At 36.3% G+C, this 20,837-nt stretch overlaps 4 protein-coding genes across 4 annotated transcripts; 1 reads left to right on the top strand and 3 right to left on the bottom strand.

Annotated features, from left to right (window-relative positions):
• Positions 1–15: 15 nt before the first annotated feature.
• LOC116303026 (uncharacterized) lies at positions 16–6,932 on the top strand. The gene is made up of 6 exons (XM_031712466.1): positions 16–123; positions 302–469; positions 2,884–3,171; positions 3,421–3,753; positions 4,208–4,408; positions 5,006–6,932. The coding sequence occupies exons 2-6, from the start codon at positions 307–309 to the stop codon at positions 5,563–5,565; spliced, it is 1,545 nt and encodes a 514-aa protein (XP_031568326.1). The 5' UTR covers positions 16–123; positions 302–306; the 3' UTR covers positions 5,566–6,932.
• A 2,403-nt stretch (positions 6,933–9,335) lies between these two features.
• Positions 9,336–12,186, bottom strand: LOC116303029 (retinol dehydrogenase 8). The gene is made up of 3 exons (XM_031712470.2): positions 11,534–12,186; positions 10,325–10,598; positions 9,336–10,249 (listed from the first exon to the last, which is right to left on the bottom strand). Exons 1-3 carry the CDS (start codon positions 11,868–11,870, stop codon positions 9,883–9,885), a joined length of 978 nt encoding a protein of 325 aa, XP_031568330.1. The 5' UTR covers positions 11,871–12,186; the 3' UTR covers positions 9,336–9,882.
• A 253-nt stretch (positions 12,187–12,439) lies between these two features.
• On the bottom strand, positions 12,440–13,738 carry LOC116303031 (retinol dehydrogenase 8). Its single transcript, XM_031712472.2, has 3 exons — positions 13,474–13,738; positions 13,025–13,298; positions 12,440–12,943 (listed from the first exon to the last, which is right to left on the bottom strand). The coding sequence occupies exons 1-3, from the start codon at positions 13,736–13,738 to the stop codon at positions 12,625–12,627; spliced, it is 858 nt and encodes a 285-aa protein (XP_031568332.1). The 3' UTR covers positions 12,440–12,624.
• Positions 13,739–13,819: 81 nt separating this feature from the next.
• On the bottom strand, positions 13,820–15,862 carry LOC116303030 (retinol dehydrogenase 8-like). Its single transcript, XM_031712471.2, has 3 exons — positions 15,444–15,862; positions 14,908–15,181; positions 13,820–14,440 (listed from the first exon to the last, which is right to left on the bottom strand). Exons 1-3 carry the CDS (start codon positions 15,772–15,774, stop codon positions 14,101–14,103), a joined length of 945 nt encoding a protein of 314 aa, XP_031568331.1. The 5' UTR covers positions 15,775–15,862; the 3' UTR covers positions 13,820–14,100.
• Between the last annotated feature and the right edge of the window lie 4,975 nt (positions 15,863–20,837).

The raw sequence follows: 20,837 nt of genomic DNA, 5'->3' as shown, positions 1-20,837 counted from the left end.
TATATATATATAGATGTTTATTTTAGTATGAGAAAAATTGTCGAGTATTTTACAATATTTTGCGCGATCTCCACTTAAAGTTTGTTTCTCTATATTTAATACAGTAACCTGGTGTCTTGACTGGTAAGTATTACTTATCTCTCTTCCTTGAATATTGTATTTTCGAAATCATGTCTTCTGGAATGACATCAAACCCACATTTCTTACGCACGGATTCTTTATACGTGAGTCGCGTTGATGCAAAGGTGCTTGCATTTGACAAAAATGCCTTTCAAATACAAGATTTTCGTCTTGCTTTTAGAGTAAATGGGAAGCACGATGGTGAGTGAAGCTAGACATTGGATCAATAGTTTGATGTTGGTAGTACTTACAATGGCTACTCTCACAAGATGGTGTTCTTGTAGTGGAGCAGCACCTTACCACTGCAGCCAACTGATAGACAAAGAGAATGTTTCTACACACAAGCCAGGTAAAGTATCAGAGAAAGTATTTTATTGTGCTGTAATAAAATAAAAATAAACTAATATATACCAGTTATAAAATGGTTTTGACGGAATATTCCACGAGGAATTTGTACTTTCTCTGTGTACACACAATCAAGACTTGTGAGCAATCGATATAATCGGTGATGGGAAAATATGAAATTTATAACTCAATATCAATTGAAATAATTAGGTACTTGATATCGACTGGTATCCGTCAATCAATGATCAATCAATAATCACTAAAATATAACCAGTCGATAAAATCAATCAATTGATCATCTTACTGAGCCAGCATCGCTAGCCCATACAATGCTGTCTGTCTGGATGTCAATCAATATTTAATATTGAACATTCATTTGAATGAAACTTTATTAATCAATAAATTGATATTGACTGTTAAGGAATAAATCAATATTATAAATATTTGTTCATCAAAATATTGATAAAATGTTGTGCCCAGCGGAGGGTTCTCCAGCGTATAGAAATAGAAGGGCATTGGTGAAACTCTGAAGTGAATGACTCCTCAAAGATACCTGAGTCTCATTCAGCTGGGAATGGCAAATAATGGCTTATATTCCTAAAAGGTACCAATTATCTTTGAGTGCTTGGTAATAGAATGGAAAAAATATATATGTTATTTACCGGCCAGGAGGTCTGGATAGGGGAAAACTGTGCCCGAGGTCTTGAATATACTGTTTTCAAGACCAAGGGCACAGTTTTGCCCTATCCAGACCAACTATAGGACGGTAAATAACTTATTCATTTTTTCCCCGTATTTTTTTACTTATTTTTGTGATCCATATCAAACAATGAGTGTCAAAGCTCTCTTAAGTGATAGAATAAGGACCTAAAGGATAGAATGAAGGGCCTAAGTGATAGAATGAAGGACGTAAGTGATGGAATGAAGGACCTAAGTGATAGAATGAAGGACGTAAGTGATAGAATGAAGGGCCTAAGTGATGGAATGAAGGACCTAAGTGATAGAATGAAGGACCTAAGTGATAGAACAGCCTCGGTCCGTATTTTCAAGACCTTGGGCACAGTTTTTCCCTATCCGGACCTCCTGGCCGGTAAATAACATATATATATTATATTATTACATATATTATATTATATTATATAAATTATATGTATATATTATATTATTATATATATTAATATATTATATTGAAGGGCCTAAGTGATAGAGTGAAGGACCTAAGTGATGGAATGAAGGACCTAAGTGATACTGTAGAATTAAGGGGCTAAGTGATGGAATGAAGGGCCTAAGTGATAGAATGAAGGGCGTTAGTGATAGAATGAAGGGCCTAAGTGATAGAATGAAGGACCTAAGTGATAGAATGAAGGGCCTAAGTGATAGAATGAAGGGCCTAAGTGATAGAATGAAGGGCTTAAGTGATAGAATGAAGGACGTAATTGATAGAATGAAGGACCTAAGTGATAGAATGAAGGACCTAAGTGATAGAATAAGGACCTAAGGGATAGAATGAAGGGCCTAAGTGATAGAATGAAGGACGTAAGTGATGGAATGAAGGGCTTAAGTGATAGAATGAAGGACCTAAGTGATAGAATGAAGGACCTAAGTGATAGAATGAAGGGCCTAAGTTCCCAAGGGAATGACAGGACTAAGATAAGTGATAGAAGTCAGATAATGAACAAAGAAAAAACTTATAATCCTAAATATAATTACAACTGGCATTTTGGCTGTACCCTAAGCTAGGGCTAATCTCTGGTGGTCTGTGATTGGTAACAAATTTCAAATCTGGAATCCTAAAAGGTACAACAAGCATTCCTGCCCTTTTCCAGTCTGAGTCACACTCATGGGCAAATTGTTATCAATCGTTATTTATTTTGATTGATCATTGATTTTATTGATTGCTTACACTGGGGCACAGAAGTACAAAATTGATGAAGGCTCCTCCAGCTGAGCAGTGAAATTTATTTCAGCCAATCACAGTGTGTTTAGCTGTTTTGCCGCTGGCCCTCATTCCCAGGTTATTGTAACCCAACGTTTGCATATTTTTCTGTTTTCATTGGACTGAAATATAATTTATATGCCTACCAGAAGCAGGAATATGGAAAGAAAAAAAAACAATTCAGCATTCTACCATCACGTTTACTTCATTATTTGAAGCTTCAAAAATGATTTAAGGCGGTCAATTTGTCCATTCATGCTTTGAGTGCCATGTTCATGCCGCTCAGCTGGCTATTCATGGTAATATGCTAATTAATCAAAATTACGGTTTGCTTTATGTTAACTTGTATGTATACTTTTCAAACACAGAGATACATGTGTCAAACATTGTGGATAGAATATCATCATCCAATGTTTATAAGTGAACAATGAAATCCATTTTGAAAAATGATGAACATATTTTTGGATTACATATTATTCCAGGACCACCTGTTTTCGATGACATGTATGCAACTCAAACAGAAGTAAAGAGTTGGTCCACTACACAAAGTAATTCATTAAGATGTTGTGTAACTGCTAAACCAGATCCTGAAATCATTTGGTATAGGAATGGTGAACTGCTTTCCTCAAGGAATTACAGGATAGTTATACAAAGCAATGGTCAAGTTGTAACAATCAATGATATAAGAAAGGCAGATGAAGGCAACTACACATGCATTGCTAAGAATGCATATGGAAATATATCTCACTCATTCCTGGTAAAAGTAACTTGTAAGTATGGGTTGTAGTCTTTTAATTATCTTATCAACTCCAACACAATCATGTTACAAATGGAACTAGGCATCATTTAACAATAATGATGATAATAATAATAATAATAATATTATTATTATTATAATAATTATAATAACCCCCCACTATTGATAATAATTATTACCTCTTGAAAATAATGTTTATTCTTTTACCCTCAGGAAATGACATTAGTCTTATTAATCATGTATGTTTCTGTCACATTATTAGCCTTATTCGTACTTCAAAAGCCAGTAGTAATTCTGCAGCCCAGTCCATGGAAGACCTTTGTTGGAAATAATATTAGTATTTCTTGTACAATCATGAAAAGTGCCCGATCACCCTTTGTGATGTGGTTCCACTGGGTCAAAAACAGCATCAAGTTTTGCCGAGGAAACAGGTATCATATTACAAAAATTAAAAAAAAGGAGAAGGGAACTTGGCTGTCAACATTGACAATATCAAATGTAACCATGGATGATCAAGGAAATTATACTTGCACAGCAAAGAATGGAGCAGGAAGTGGCCAAGCTGCACATCAAAATGGCACTTTGATTGTGCTAGGTAAAGCATAACATTTAAAAAAAAAAAAACAATCAATGATTTTTGAAAATAATTTAGACCCAAAACTTGTCACAACAATGATCAGGCTTATGTTGGTGTGTGACTAGATCAGAGTTTGTTGGTTCTCTCTTGTGTTTGGAGAGTTGTTTTTTTCCTCTGGGTTTTCTGTCCTTTCCTCCCTCAAATTAGCTTCTAAATTATAATTCTATGTATTGGCTCCCATATCAAGTGGGTTGCGAAAACTATCCCTGTTAGGTGTTTTCCGCCATTCATCTTGGAGTGGTAAATTTCCATGAGATCTCACATTACTATCTGCATTTATTACTGTAGCTAGTATGGCACCTTAAAAGATGTCATATTATTTGTATTTTATGTTAAGTTAAACAATTGTAAATAAGGTGCTAAATAAAGATTTAATTGATTGATTGATTGATATTAGCATGGTTTTTTTTAGAATTAAAACCAAAAACAAGTCATCAACACGAAGATAATACTTTCTTTAGTAAAAACCCAGTTTTTCTTGGAGTAGTAATAGCTGTTGGTGTAAGCTTACTCATCATTTTATTGGTCAGCATTTTATGGCGGAGAAAAAAATCAAGGTCTGATCATGGAACACACTTTCCTATTAATGATCAGCAGTCCTTCTCAAAACCTGGTGAGTTGAACCTGGAATTTATTATTTGTATCATGTATTGCAGGTCTCACTGATATTGGAGGATGTAGTGGCGGGGCACAGGGGGAATGTATCCACTAAATGTGTGGTGATTAAATCTTAATTAATATTTAACCTTTGTATTTGTTGATGATCCCCACCTAATTTTTCCCCAATTCCCAGGTCGTCCCCATGCCCCTGGCAATTCTTTTGACATAAAAGACTCAATTTGAGGGATTCACTTTACTTCTCACTGATTAGTGAAAATATGGGACTGTTTTAGAGGTTTTCTTTTATTACCAAGAATGTATGTGCCTGTATTTATTTTTTATGCGCTTTCATGTCATTATATCAGGTTTGTAAAGTGTATGAAGTGAGCTATATACTTTTAGCTTGGGTGTATCATATGCTTTTCCCATTTCCGGCCACACATGTCATTCTCTTGAGTATATTTTCTGTTTGATGGTTTTGCATGACAAGGCACATGAATATGAATACAAAGAACCTTAGTCTCAAGAGAATGACATTACTCCCAAGGTAAAAGTTTGTATTAGCATCACGTATTTGTTTGTCTAATAGTGAATGCTTTTCCCCCTTCAGATGATAATCCACTTCTTCTTCACGCGGATGACATGCACATCGAAATACCGGTAGAGAATCTACAGCTTTTGATGCACGCACCAGGAGCTGGCAACGATAGTGATTTAGACTTTGATGTTTTCGTCTCGTATTCGAGTTTGGATCGGGATTTTGTTAAAAACTGTCTTTATGCAGAATTGACCACCACCCATAGTGTGTGCATTGATTTCAAAGACTTTGAAGCAGGTCTCTTCATTACTGATAATATCGCAAATAGTGTATTCAGGAGTCGTAAGACTCTCTTAGTTGTTACTCGCAACTTTCTCAAGGGAGTTTGGACATTTTTCGAAATGCAGCTTGCACAAGGAAGGCTAGCAGAAGGGCATGATGTGTTGATACTCGTTCTGGTGGAAAACATTCCCGTGCATGAATTACCCAAGCCTTTGCAACATTATCGCAAGACAAAGACTTATCTGGAATACTTCAATGAAGATGTCAGGCCACACTTCTGGGATCGATTGAGATCTGCTATTGGACCAAGTCTGCGCGGCCGGGAAACAGAAAAGGACGAGAGTGTTTGACTGGTTTAGTTTGGTTCTGCTAGAACTAATAGCTAATAATATATTGTATAGTATAGCTAATAATGTATTGTATAGTATAGCTAATAATATAGTGTATAGCATAACTAATAACATATTGTATAGTATAGCTAATAACATATTGTATAGTATAGCTAATAACATGTAGTATAGAATAGTTAAAAATATATTGTATAGTATAGTTAATAACATGTAGTATAGTATATACTTCTATACCTTCAGAGCTCGAGGTCCACGGTTCGATCCTTGGGATCTCCACATCTGTTTCGACTTCTCTCTAATCCGTGTAGCTTCAGCTTTAAATACTCTTAAAACAGAGCACTGATGGAGAGAGGGGGTAAAGTGCGCACCGTCGGCTTCCATTGATAACAGTTGAATTTCAACTGAAGGAACTACCGACGTTAAATATAGGTACTTTACTTTACCTTTTCCTTTAGCTAATAATATATTGTATAGTATCGCGATCCTCCTATTCTTAAATCTTAAAATGAAGAAAAAAGCGATAAAAAAGCTAGTCTCCCCCACAGCCGCTTTCAGTGTCGTCACGGCTGTGGGGGAGACTACAAAAAAGCCTGATTGGTTTGAAATTCTCACTACCTAACAGTGGTCACCCTAAAATTGTCGAGCACATTTTTGAGTTTTCGCAAGTTTTTCGTAAGTTTGACCTGTTTTGATTGTACTTTTAACACTAGAATTAATTTTATTACTCTACTTTGTAAAATAAATAGTTAATAAGAGAATTTATATGATTTTACAACTATTTTTGTCGTGAAATAACTTCTAAAAGTCGAGTTTTTTTTCGAAAGTTTAGTTTGAATGAAAACAAATATTTGGCGTTGTTTTTCACTCACCTGTAGCAGAAAGCGTAGGAACAGCATATCATGTTATTATCTTTGTGTATCACAAGTCAGGAAATAAGTTATGAAGATCAAAGTTGTAATAAAAGGATGTAAAACATGTAAAAAATAAATTTTCCGCCATCGATGTTGAGATTCCAATGTGAACCGTTGCATTCACAAACCAGACTGAGATACCAAAAAAGTGCTGTTTTCGCCGTCAATCAAATCTCATGAGCCAATCACGCGCGGTAATTCTGAACCGACAATACGGGTTTATATTGGCGGCTCTCTCTCGATCAAACTTGTAGGAGGATCGCGATACTAACATGTAGTATAGTATATAGCTAATAATATATAGTAGTACTGTTTTGTGTAGTGAATAGTGTATAGATATAGTCACCTTGAGGTGAGAGTGATCCAAACTCTGCATACTTGGACTGTTAAAAAACTAACTTTATTGTATATAGTGACTTCTGTGACTGTGAATATAGGATAGGGGAAGGGTTCCAAGCTATCCCAAGTGTCTTTGTGTACCTCTCATGGGAGTGCAAAAACTTTAATGACTTGTAATTTTCTTTTATAGAGGCTTTGCACCATCACGTGATGGCAGTCACGACAAGAGGCACAACAGTACAGTCGTTTTTCTCCGGGGAAACTGAATTCTTTCTCATGTAAATCAGATTAGACCAGATTCAATTGTTCCTGCTTCCTGTCATTGCTGCCATCACGTGATGGTGCAGAGCCTCTGGGTATTTTTCCGATACTTGTTTGTTGTAGTAGATTGTAGTGTATAGACGGTATTTTTATCAAGTAAATACATATGGTATCAGGTGCGACAAAGGAAAGCAGCAATATGTGATTTAGATTTATTTCCATGGTCAGATTTTATTTATTTTTTCCTGTAAAATTTGGTAATATGAATTACTTGTAAAGGAAAATAAAAATAAAAAAGGGGGTCACCGACTTTTGTTTAGAAGCACGAGAGTTTGAAGAAGTAAAAAAACTCGTTTTCTTGATATAACAAAGTCATCACAGCATGACAGCTGATCCCATCTCGAGATTGTTCAACCAATCAATAGCTAAAGGATCTTTTCCTAGTAAATGGAAAATTGCTGAAGTAATTCCTCTCTACAAAACGTACTGTATTCTCCTTAAAAAATCGGAAATCTATAATTTTGGTCGGTTAGCACTCAAATGGCTCACCTCGTATTTATCTAGCCAACAACAATGCGTAAAAGTCGTCAATTCTGCTACATCAAGTCTATTGGAAATTCAGAATGGCATCCCGCAGGTTCCATCTTGGGTCCAGTCCTATTTTTGATCTTTATAAATGACTTGCAACTATACACTCCAAATACGAAAATGACCTTTCTCCCTGATGATGCTACAATGTCCTTGAGTTCTAAGATAAATAAATTATCAACACTGTCAAACCAGATTAATGAACAAGATTCATCAGTGGTCAGCCGTGAACAAGTTGCACATCAATGACAGTAAGACAAAAACTATGCTCATCGCTGGAAAACGTCTACGAAAGCGTTTAAACAATGAAGAAACGGAACTTAACAATAAAATAAATGGATATTCAATTAAAAAAGTCAGCAAACACAAAGTTCTCGGGGTAGTATCAGAACATGTCCTAAATCATGAAGCACACGTGGACGATTTATCTTTACAGGTTTCCAAACGCGTCCACAACGAGAAATTTGTTATAACACTATCATCAAGCCTACATTGACTTATGCTTCTCCTGTGAGGTCTACCTGTGGTACAGACAGCCTAAATAAACTGTTTCGACTTCAAAAACTCCAAAAAAGAATGGCTGCTAGGATTATTTTGGATGACGACTTTAAATCACGTTCCATAAACTTAAGTTGTTTGAATCTCTTGTTTGGTTACCATTTTATCAAGTTACAGTTATGGAAAATGGATCAATCATGTTCAACCGATTTGCAGGACAGGCTAAACCCCAGATAGTATTAAAGAACATATTTCAACAAATGCTGATATTCATAACAGAAACACTCATTTTAGTAAATATAACTTTAGATGTCCGCTCTTCCATAGACAAACGGAAGGAGGAGGAACTTTCACAGTTCGTGCTACATGGAACAATCTTGACATCAAGATTAAGACATCTCAATCGCTAAAAAGCGGCTTTAAACAAAGGTTATACAAAGATCTTATCGAGAAACAGAGAGAATGCTTAGCATTTAATGTTTGACAATTATATTACATCTCAGTATGCTAGTTAATCTTTTTAATTTATAGGTATTTCTCATATTTCTCCCTCTCATACACTTAGTTATCTTTAGTATCATGTTGCAAAATAGGAAATTAAATTACAACAAACAATTATTCATAAAAAAATACCAATTACATTTGATATGATCAACATTTGATGGGAAGTTTTATTTCCTTTCCTTTCTTCGGCACTTCGTCAATTTTCAAATTTTTAATATGTTACTTTTAGTATTATATAGTATAGAAATACTACTATTATAATATTTTGTTCATATTTTACTTAAAATAACTCTTAATTAGGACATCATTAATTAGTTATATTATTCTAGGCATTTAAATTTTATATATTTAAGGTTATTTATTATCATCTATCTTATTTTATTTATTTATTATCATTTTCTTTTTTTAAGGGCCACTGGGTTATCAGTATAAATTGTTTTCAAATTATAAACTGTTGTGTGTTACCCTCTTGAAATAAAGTCCATTCATTCATTCACGATGAGCCTCGCTCGCACTGCACTACACTAATGTGTAGGATATCCTTCAAATCAGCTGCAGATCATTAATTATGTTATATTGTGATAGGCATCTTGATCCTGTTCTGACGGCGCTTAACAAAAAACGCTGAATTAAATAGTTTTCTGATTTCGAGTTAGAACTGAGCCGATAAACTTTCCAGTTTTTAAAATCCTTTGTTAGAGGCCAGTCAGGTGATAGTTTGCTACACAGTATTGTCAGCAGTCGTGTTCAGTCCTACGGGATCGAGACTAGAGAAAAACGTTTGCGTTTGAAGGGTTTGAGTGAGAAAATAAATGTTTGTTTTCTCAAAGTATACAAACAATTTCGCGAGTATACTTTTGTCAGACCAAGATACTGTCTTAACAAATACAATATGAAAGAATTAGCCTTAAATTTCGAGCATGGACACTAAGTTTTGGCATTTTGTGAAGTCAAATTTACCAAGCATGTTTGAAAGTCAAATTTACATACGTTTTGACTATTTAGCATACGGATTCAGAGCATGCGCAGACGTTTTTCACTCGTGCCGTCCTACGGTAGTTGTTCTTCAAGTAACTGACAGCGCGTGTTTCTTAGAAAAGAAAAATACTTATTTCATCCACTTCTTCGTTTTTATTTGTGTGGATTGTTTACTGTAGTCTATCGCACTGCACCAACACAACAACAATAACATGAGGCATGTATGCGCAGCAGCAGGTTAACATTGGTTGTAAGCTTCTTGTACTCGCTCTGTTTCTACGTACAATTGTCTTTCAGCTGTCTCCAGTATGTACGAATCGCCCTGGGTGTCCTTCCATTTTTCTCTTGCCGCTTCTCTACAACTTTTATTCAGCTGATAACGAAAATGAGGTTTGTCGTCCAACATGATTTGGCGCATGGTATTGACAACCCGAGATATGTTCATTTTTTTAAGGGAGCCTTGTCGTTTCAGTTTCCCTGGCAACGAGTCTTGGTATTTAATCGTGTCCTCATCTGCGTTTTCCATCTTGGAGCCAATAGATACTTGAAGTGTTTGAGCTGTTTGATCTTCCCCTTTGACCAGGCTGGTCTCGATGATCGATGCACTAGTAAACAAACAAACAACATATTTTTGTTTTTTTGTTTTTCATGCTGTCTAATAATTAAACACGCCTACTTACTGTATATTGAATGCCAACGCTTCGGGGGCAATAGCTTCAAAAAACCCTTCAACTGCAAACTTGCTAGCACAATAAATATCATGAAAAGGTATCCCAGATATCCCTGCTTGGTTGGTGACCAGAATCAAACGACCATCACGTTGCTTCTTCATAACGGGAAAGATACACTTGACTACTTCGATCACTGACATGGTGTTTGTCTCGAACACAGTCTTTGCCTGGTCTATAGAATGGGTCTCAATGGGGCCAGTGAGAAGTACATTGGAGGTGATTACTGGAATATAAATGAATAGAGTCAGAAAGGAGAATAATAGCTGCCCTTATCATATTGCTTACTATCAATCACGTGACTTTTTGGAGTTGACTTGGGGGCAAACAAGCGGTTCACTGGGGGGCAACTAGCGGATGCTAAGTCAAAACATATCAAAATAAGTCCTCAAACTATTGTATTTGACTATTTTCACGACATCAAACCAGAAAACAAGAGATCAAAACAACCTCCAGGATTCTACAAGCCATCAAAAAAGAGCTATTACCGGAAGTGACGTCTATTGATAGCAATCTATATGGGGCTTGCCGTCAAGGTGATAATCCAAAGAACCATGCAAATGTAAAGAATATCTGTCTGTTGACAGCCGTATCCATATTTACTTTTTGTCTATCTGTCCGTCTTTTTAATTTCTAGTGTTCTAGTAGTAAAGTAAACAAATACTGACACGAAGCCTGATTTGTAAATATTTTCATCCGCCTATTGATGTTCTTATAGACTTCATATCCATCTAATAACTATTGGTTGACTGTTTGATATTGTTAATAGTGTACGGTCAATACTATATATATTGACTCGATCCTTGCTTGATAGTCTATTTGCACATATCTATAGCCGTCCATCATCTGAAGAGGCCAATGTTGATATAGTATTGACTATATTGGAGTTAAGTAACTTCTGATCAATAATCATCATCTCTAACTCAGAGGAGATCAAATGCTATCTGTTAGCAATTTTTCTTCATATCAAGCAGAATATTTTTACGCCATTTTTTTATCCCATATAGCACCGATAGCATATGCGCTCCGTTAGGAAGCTTGATGATCGAACCTTTACAAAAACCACTACGAGAACTATCCCAATGTATAATAGGATATATTTAGTTGCCTATGGTATAATGTTTACTGTCAGTCAAAGGCTATAAACAAACCCATACATACCAAGCGAATCTAAAATGCCATCGGTCTCCAAGATTTCTCTGACAACGCGACGAATGGAGTCTTCCGAAAACCCATCCATTTGCAGGACGAAGAGTGTTTTATTGAGTGTATTCAGGACTCGTGGATCTCCCAAATATTCAGTGCCTACATGTGATGGCATGGTGACCAAAGCTTTGAACCTCGAGAAGGGATCATTTGCCAGAGTCAAGGCGAATTCTAAACTAAGTTTGTGCGAAGTCCCTGTCAAGAGAACGATTTTAGGAGTTGTATCATCATGCGCCGAGTCCAAAGTATCTTTCCTTTTTGATGCATTCAAACGACTTTTCACGGCCCCCATATTGTCGGTTCAAAAGCGAATGACAGTGTCGGTACGTACGTAGTGCTCAAAACTAAACCAACCAGTTATCTATACAAAGAATGAGTGAATGATAGCTCATCAATTTGTGATGTCACTATTTAACTAACGATATTCGGACGCCCAACATCTGACAGTCATTACTCGAGCTGATATCGCAGGTTTTCCATGTCGTTATTCCAATCTGTTTTATACTGATCGCCGGAGAGTAGATGTCAATGGCATTCTCAGTATCACATTGAATAAGGGATACGCGGAAACTTTTTGGGGACGTTTGTGAGATAGATCACTGTTTGGAATGTAATCAGCTAAAAGGATCATCTTGCAGCGTGACAGGATCGATCCTTGAAGGCAGATTGTGTTACTGGTTTTTTTAAAAATCACAATGTATTTTTTTTTTCAAAAAACCCTTTAAGATTTTTAGGATTATTTAATACTACTTACATATTGACAGAAAAAAATAAACCTTCCCACCTTTGATACTGACTGTTTGATTGTACTTAAAAGTCGAGCAGAGAGTAAACATGAATGTTTTAAGAATAGTGTCAGTCTGACATAGGAATTTCCTTTATTTTTAAACCCAAGTGATAACTGACATGCACTTGTGAATCTGCTGTTATCTGACACACCCTTAATGACCTGATGCAATTGTCATGTCACATACTTTTATTGCATGTTTGTCACGTAGCATTGGATATTTATCAATATATTCTTAATAATTTTCTTTTCTAATAATTTACGAGAAGAACTTTTGGTAGATGGTCTCGAGCGTCTTATCTCCTGTAGGGTCTGTTAGTTTATCTGCGGTAGCCATCGTATACATCTTGTTAGTTTGATAACGAAGATGAGGGTTTTCTTCCACAAGTACATCGGCAATATTCTGTGCTATTTCATCGGGTGATTGTGCCATATTTGCAAGGGCACTTTCCATTTTGGTCACGGCATTTGCCAGCAACTGCTTGGTTTCTTCATCAACTCCTTCGTATTGATCATCTGTATTTGTATCGGGGGTATTAAACTCAGTCGCTATTGGACCAGGCTCAATAATTGACAGCCTAAAGGGATAGATATTTATATCAGTACAGGTTTGAATGACGTTCGGGTCATTTAACTAGTATATTCTAAAAACTACTTACTTAACATTGAATTTTTTGAGTAAAGGTGCCAGTGACTCGGACATTCCTTCAACAGCGAACTTCGAAGCAGAGTAAATACTGTTAAAAGGTACCCCATTTACGCCAGCCATGCTACTAATATTGATAATATGACCTTCTCTATTGGATTTCATTTTGGGGATTACTGCTTTAGTCAAACGTACAACACCAAAGAAATTCGTATCAAAGACTTGTCTTGTCAACTGAGCTGGGTGCGTCTCGAGAATACCCATTAGACCAATACTGGCATTATTCACTAGATGGATCACAAACAAACACTGTCACTATATACGTACAAAGATTTCCGTAACAAGACTGAATATAATATATAATCGAGAGGTTCGGTCGATTCAGGGGGAGTGAAGGTGAAGGTGATTAATTAATATTTATTACGCATTTCAGTCGAAGAAATGAATTCATACAGTGCTTACCTAAAACATCAATCCTACCCTCAACATTGTAGATACTTTCTAGAACATCAGTTACTGATTCATCTGAGGTCACGTCTAGCTGCTTGATGAACATCGTCTGATTCAGCTCTTCCTTTACAGATTCTTCTAGCAATTCTATCTTGTCTAGATTTCTCATCGTAGCGTATACTTTATATCGCTTCAGATGGTCTTTCGCTAGAAGCACAGCTGTAGAAAAACCAATGCCTTTAGAACAGCCAGTGATGACCACGATACGAGGAGCCATGTTGTGAGATAGAGTGCGTACACCGTGCGTATCGAGCGAAGTAGAGAAACACAGGCAACCCAGAACAAACAAACCAGAATATGACAGGAATTGCAAAAATTTAATAAACCTTTTAATACTAAAATATAAAAGGATTAAGTGCAAAGCAGGATCAAGAATCACCTTCCCTTTTCTTTAATCAATGAGAACTGATCATCTCTTAATCTCTACACACACTAAATTCTCGCTCGTCAAAAACTCTTCCTATATTCTTTTTTCCTTTCCTTTTATTTTGTTTCTTAGTTTTTTTACTTTATATTGTACGGTGTATTTTGTTCTCATTCATAATATGTGTAACTGCTATTCCAAATCCCCCATCTGCTCTAACTAGTCTTTGTACTGGCCTCGCTGGTGTCCAATAGTTTTACAATTTTGTCTCCTGTGGTGTCGAGAAGCTTTGCAGCTATTTCCTGCTGTCGATATCGCTTGTTTGTTTGATATCGTAGATGAGGGTTCTTGAGTAGCAGGACCTTTTTTACGATATCAGCCACGTCAGTGGGGGATTCACTTAGATTCTTGAAACTGTGGTAATATGATTGTAAGTATGACGTCAACAGTGACTTGGTTTGGTCGTCAGTAGAGGAGATATCGATGTCGTCTCGTATTCCCTTTGCTTTGACTGCAAACTCTGTAGCTATTGGACCGGGCTCGATTAGAGTGGACCTAAAACGATATATAGGCGACTATTAAGTGAGTCAAAACTATAATAAAAAAAACATGTAAGAATTTTAAGTGGATTGTATAGGACATTTACATTAATATAACGTCATTAACTACAACTCCAGAATCCCTTGCATACTTTCTTTCGTTCTATTAATACTTTACTATTCTATGAAAACAAATTCAAATAAGAAAGCCCAGTCATTGACGACTTCGAAACGTCGTAGTTTTTTCATTTCAGAATGGGGAGGGGTGAGAAGTTATTTTACGTTTAGCACAGGGGGGAGGGGGTTAGCTTCAATTTAAAAGCCCAATTTGGAGGATTTTAGAACCCCCACCCCCCCCTCACGATAATTATTGCAGAGTCCCTTATTTGAAAACCTACAGGTGGTTGAAATGTTCATTGTAAAAGGGCACTTCCTCTTGAGTCAAATAAAGCTAAGAAAAAAAATTATGCTTCGTAAATTTACCTGATGTTGAATTTCTGAAGCAGTGGAGCGTATGATTCCGTGAAACCCTCGACAGCAAACTTGGTAGCACTGTAAAGCTCACCAAATGGTAGTCCAATGAGTCCATAAACACTGCTAATATTAACGATATGGCCAGACTGTTGCTTCTTCATGTGGGGGACTACGCTATTTGTCATCCTTATCAAACCAAATACATTGGTGTCGAAGAGGCTCTTGACTTTTTCCATGTTGGCACATTCAGCCACACAAAACAAGCCCATGCCTGCGTTATTCACTGTGTCATAAAAAAACAACAATCACGTATGTGCAGGATCAACTTGATGATGACAAACCTTTATTTATCCACGCTAACATATTTTCAATAAAAGCTGATTTCTACAGTATTGGCGTACCATATAGAGTCTAAGTAATCATACTCTTCATAATGTTGAGTCAATGATGGTGAATGTTAACTTTAATATAAAGAAATAAAAAACTTTTAAAAGCAATTAAAATTAATCTGCGAGTGTCTTGCAAGACATTATTAGTTCACTCACCTAGAATATCGATTCTCCCTTCTTTCTTCATGACTTCATCGACTGCATCCTTGACGGATTGGTCAGAACACACATCAAGTTGTATGATTACGAGCAGATCTCCCAACACCCCTTGAGCTGCTTCTTCTAGGGCTTCTTTCTTACTTAAATTTCTCATCGATGCGTAAACTTTGAAACGCTTTTGAGGATCATTTGCAAGCAAGGCTGCAACAGCAAGACCGACACCAGAAGACGAACCAGTCACAAGAACCACTCTTTGGGACAAGTTTTCTTCGAATTCTTCTGCTTCGTTAACTTGAAAAGTTTCGTTTTTGGATGCACCGCTCCCCATGATATAAAACCTGTGTAAAAATGGTGGCGCAGTGTCGTACCATGCAGTAAGGCAAGATATTGTCACGATACACTAGAAGAGGTTCGTCACAGCCAAGGTTGGTAACAGCAGAATTTACTAGTTACCATAACGACAACAGTTATGATGTAAACACTACAACACTATTAGTCCAATATTAGCCTTTTGTTACAACCTAATCCTATCAAAATACTATTGTTTACTTCTAGATCTAGTTTATTGTTACATCATTTGCACACTTTCTTTACATAGGTAGCCTGCATGCTTTATTTCGTTAATGTTCAAAGTCTTTGTTTGAAATAATGTAATAGATGAAATATAATATTACCGCTACCTAACATCTATTTCACCCCGGTCTGCTCTCAGTCTGACCTCTATCTCAGCTGGTAGAGCATCGGTAGTACAATTTCAAACAGCTGTAGCTTTAATAGCGCAGCGCACTGATTCTAAAAATAGCTTAAAGATTCGGACAAACATTGCATTCTGTTGAACCGCTACGAGGATTATACGAACCGATTTTATTATTTTTACTTAAAGTTACAATAATAACCCATGTAAACTAAGATCAACTGCGATCGGATGTGAAAATTATCTGCTGAAAGTAAACTTGTAAGTTTGTTTGTCCGAATTTCGCCTTTGTCTTCGTTTTTATGACGTCATGGTTGCGCTGCGCTATTATCATTTAATGTTACTTGTACAGTGAAATTTAAAAAAATCTATAATATCGCCGATATGCTCTTTATCATGAAAGCATTGTTGTCTTATATAACTGATGAACTAAGGTATCTCAGGGGTTACGCCATTTTTCATATGGTCTATGATCTCTGGATTTTTACAGAGCTGTATATAAATACTATACGGAAGCCGGAAACCTTAGATATTGTTTTTAGTGATTATCGGTCGACTATTTTACGTTGTTGGGATCACATGCAGAGAGCCTAAATAACCAATTCCTCTTGAGGGCACAAACTAATAACTTAATCGTACGGGGGCCTCTTTAACACGTGTTGTTGTCGTCATTGTTGTCGTCGTCGTTGTCGCTGCTGCCTGTATGTATGGGTCTTGGTTACGAACTGAAATGGGCTTCTCTAATTATCTCTAACTACACGATGCCAGTCGGACAGTTAATTGACGGTTCTATAAAACAGAAAGGCAAACACAATCAATCATGAACAGCGATCAAAATTTGTCACGAAAAGTGATAAATTCACATGGAAAAGTGTTTATTTTGGACTATTCTGTACGATGTTAACTTTTTCATTCGGACTATCTACGATTGAAGATTGTCAACCGAGACGATAATTTGGAAAAAGGCATGACTTTATATGACTACACGATGAGGAATCCCTGACAAGTTGAGCAAGTGTTTGCCTTCGTAATACGTAAGTAAAGACAACAATCAATAAAGAAAGAACCTTGTATTGGGTTGAGTCCGTAGCACGGAATGAGCAGCCAGGAGAGGAAAGAGAGGTTCGTAACTGACAGGTGTTCAACATACAGTTCTTTAACTGAATGCATTCAAGTTCTCATCCAACTCTCGCTCGCCAAGCCCATACGATACTGACCATGTATATAAAGATGTAGAGAAGCCGCTGATGAAGTTAGTTAGATTAATGAATACACATGCACACAGTAGCATTCAAATCTCCTGTTTCTTAATTGCAAAACGCTCCAAGTCAACAGGATGAAAGTGAAGATTGTAGAGCGTATATGCAATACATCCAAATAATCCCGCCATAAATACTACTACAAATACGACAGCAAAAGATGTATCCATGCTACTATACTGATGGTCGATCTGTTGTGCTGAACTAGGCGTGTTTATCATGGCCATTACATACAACACACAAACTATAGTAGTCAAAGCCATCTTTTCACTCCTGATCAGTACTGTTAAATGGTTCATCTATTGGTGGGATGTACAAGGTTGTTTGAGCCGCGATTGCAGGGGGCTTCTACGCTGTATATATTCGAATCTTTGAAAGTTAAATTGATGACCTTTAGAAAATCATTTGCCGGCGGAAAATATTGATAGAATTGGTTTTAGATAACTGAAGATTGTACTTCCGTCCATTAAATTCCCACAATGGTCACTTACGTCATTGAAATGACAACATCAAGTGAAAAGACAATCAATCAGAAACTAGGAGTAAAGGACTATGTAAATATTACTGGCACCATCATTGTATTTATACATCTTTTACTTTACAATGCACGATGTATTACGTAGTTTATTATCATTTTGGATTGTAATATTTAGTTTCCATATGAGTTTGAATGAAACTGTCTAGACAGTAATTTAACGCAGATGAAGCAAGTTTCTTCAGTTAAATGATGCTTGCCGGCTGCGTGACGACAACACCGGCGGTATTGGACTTGGTGTTATATCATCATTCACGTGATGCAACATGACGATTTCGCCACATATTAAATAAAATAATTTATAATCACACAAGAATGAATTTGTGTTTTTTTTGTCTCTGTAAAACCACTAACAAGCCAAGTTCTAATTCAATCTGTGAGTTAGCCGTGCCCTGACTTAGATCAGCCCAGAGGTTGTTTCAGGGTTTGATCTGTGAGTTAGTCGTGCCCTGACTTAGATCAGCCCTGAGGTTGTTTCAGGGTTCTATCTGTGAGTTAGCCATGCCCTGACTTAGATCAGCCCAGGGGCTGTTTAAGGGTTTTATCTGACTCAGTTAGCTGGCTTTGGCTTTAATAAGCCAGAGGTTGTTTCAAGATATCGATAACATTTGAACAAATATATGTGGGTTATTCTGAGTGCTGGGCGTGTCTTGTAAGGCTCGGTATGCAATGTTAATCAGAACAAACCACTTTGTCAAAATTGGCTAAACTAGTCTTTGATCTCAGTTTAAGCGCTAGCATCAGTTATTAAGCTTGATCGTGTTCATATCAATGGTACAACTATCCCTAACTACTTTCAGAGTTAGGTATAGGTAAAAGCGGAACCTTTATATAAGCGGACACCCTTTATCAAGCGGACACTAGCTCAGGTCCTAAAGATTTCCTTTTATATTTACTGTAAAACGAACCCCCTTCAGCCGACAACTCTATAAAGCACTGCTAACAGTACAAGTCAATATTTCTAGCCTTTATCACACAGACACCACTGTACAATGATGATTACTTACTCCATCACGTACACAGTGTTGGTTCAATAGCATTTGAATCAAATCTGGTCTGATGTCAGTCTCACTAGCATATTCGGTTTGATTCAAAGCAATTGAAGGTTAACTATTAACTAATATTTGAGGAATTAAGCAGTCTTCTGCTAAGTGGTTCAGGATTAAATGTGAATTAATGCCTTCATTATAATGACTTCAGTTTTACTTTAGCAAGTCGCTTAACTATTAACGGGAACTTTTAGAATGATAAGTTAGTTTCCTTAACGTCACTTGATCTGTGATCCCTCTGATATTCATGATCCAAAATCAACCAGGTCAGTGCTTCATGCCATACAATCGTTTGGTTCGGTTCTACTGAACAATATAATGACGTGCCCATATAAAACAACGATAAAATTGTGTGGAGTCTCCGTGAAGTAAAAGAGTAAAATCAAATAATGGAGTCATGAACGCAATAAAAACGTCAAAGACACTGCATGCGCCGTTCAGTCAAACATATCTCAGAGGGTCTGCCTTGGTTTCTGGAAGTGGCATAAAATAAAAGTGTTCTTGACAAAATGTCATGCTAAGACATACATATAGGCAACATATAGCAAAGCTTACTGCCAAAAAAAACAAGAAGGTTTCTTTATAAATAGGATACCAGAGATGAGTAGGCGATAGCTGATTTTGTCGTTGTAAACTGAGTTCTTTTTGACGCGAGAATGTTGGGCTGCTACTCCCTTTTACTTTGCTAGTGAATAATATTACCAAAAGAAAAGCAAATAAAATTCCATTCCAAGGCAAGTTCATTCTTGTATCACGACTTATCAGTCTCATGGGTCTTGTTGACGTGTATCACGAAGACCTGTGGTGTTCAGAGATTCAAGACAACGGCTTATCTTTCTCAGTTCTAGATTGTATCTCCTGTGTCAACTTTCAATTTTATATCACCGCCAGCGATATAAAGTAGATATTTCAGCGCGTTATTTAGAGGTGTAAGATTCTTTCTTTTCCTTTCTTTTATCCCCGTTAATACAAATGAAAAAAGTGCAGCCGATCCAATACTTCTCTAATTAAACATGACTGTTATTTGGTACGGTTTATGTTGCCTCAATCTATCATGGCAATTGTTGCTAAGATTTGATGATTGAGAGTCACTTAAAACGCCGCCTGCAACGATCTTAAAACAGCGGAAATAAAAACACCCATAAAATACCGAATTCACCTGCTCTTGGTCACGTTTGCTTTTAGCTATAAAAGCTATTAATTTTAATTTTGTGTCATTCTTCGACGTTTCTAGATCTTGTTTTAAGAAATTTCGCTTCAAACCAGCCTGTTCAAACATAACATTTAGATAAACATACAACATACGTCGTCTTAAGTGCGCATATTTACAAACATTTACGTTCGCTAATTACAAAACGAAACAAAACAAAACAAAACAACAACAAAAAAAACAAAACTACAACAACAAAAAAAACAACAACAACAACAAAAAAAAAAAAAAAAAAAAAAAGAGAAAAATCAAACAAACAAACAAAACGAAACGAAGAATAGAAAGAAAGAAACGAAATATACATATATATATATATAATCAAAAAAGACAAAAGGAAAAAAAGAAAAAGAATTAGAAAAAGAAAAAGAATTAGCTAGAAAAAGAAAAAGAATTAGCTAGAAAAAGAAAAAGAAAGTAAGAAAAAAAGGAAAAGAGAAGAGAAGAAAAGAAAAGACAAGAAAAGAAAAGAAAGGAAAAGAAAAGAAAAGAAAAGAAAAGAGAAGAGAAGAGAAGAAAAGAGAAGAGAAGAGAAGAGAAGAGAAGAGAAGAGAAGAGAAGAGAAGAGAAGAGAAGACAAGACAAGACAAGACAAGACAAGACAAGACAAGACAAGACAAGACAAGACAAGACAAGACAAGACAAGA

The sequence above is a fragment of the Actinia tenebrosa genome, unplaced genomic scaffold, assembly GCF_029948245.1.
Source record: "Actinia tenebrosa isolate PJP-AT-01 unplaced genomic scaffold, QUT_ActTen_1.0 PGA_scaffold0__85_contigs__length_37466705, whole genome shotgun sequence".
Classification (NCBI taxonomy): Eukaryota; Metazoa; Cnidaria; class Anthozoa; order Actiniaria; family Actiniidae; genus Actinia; species Actinia tenebrosa.
Note: the sequence above shows the minus strand (reverse complement) of the source record. Positions and strands in the feature narration are given on the sequence as shown.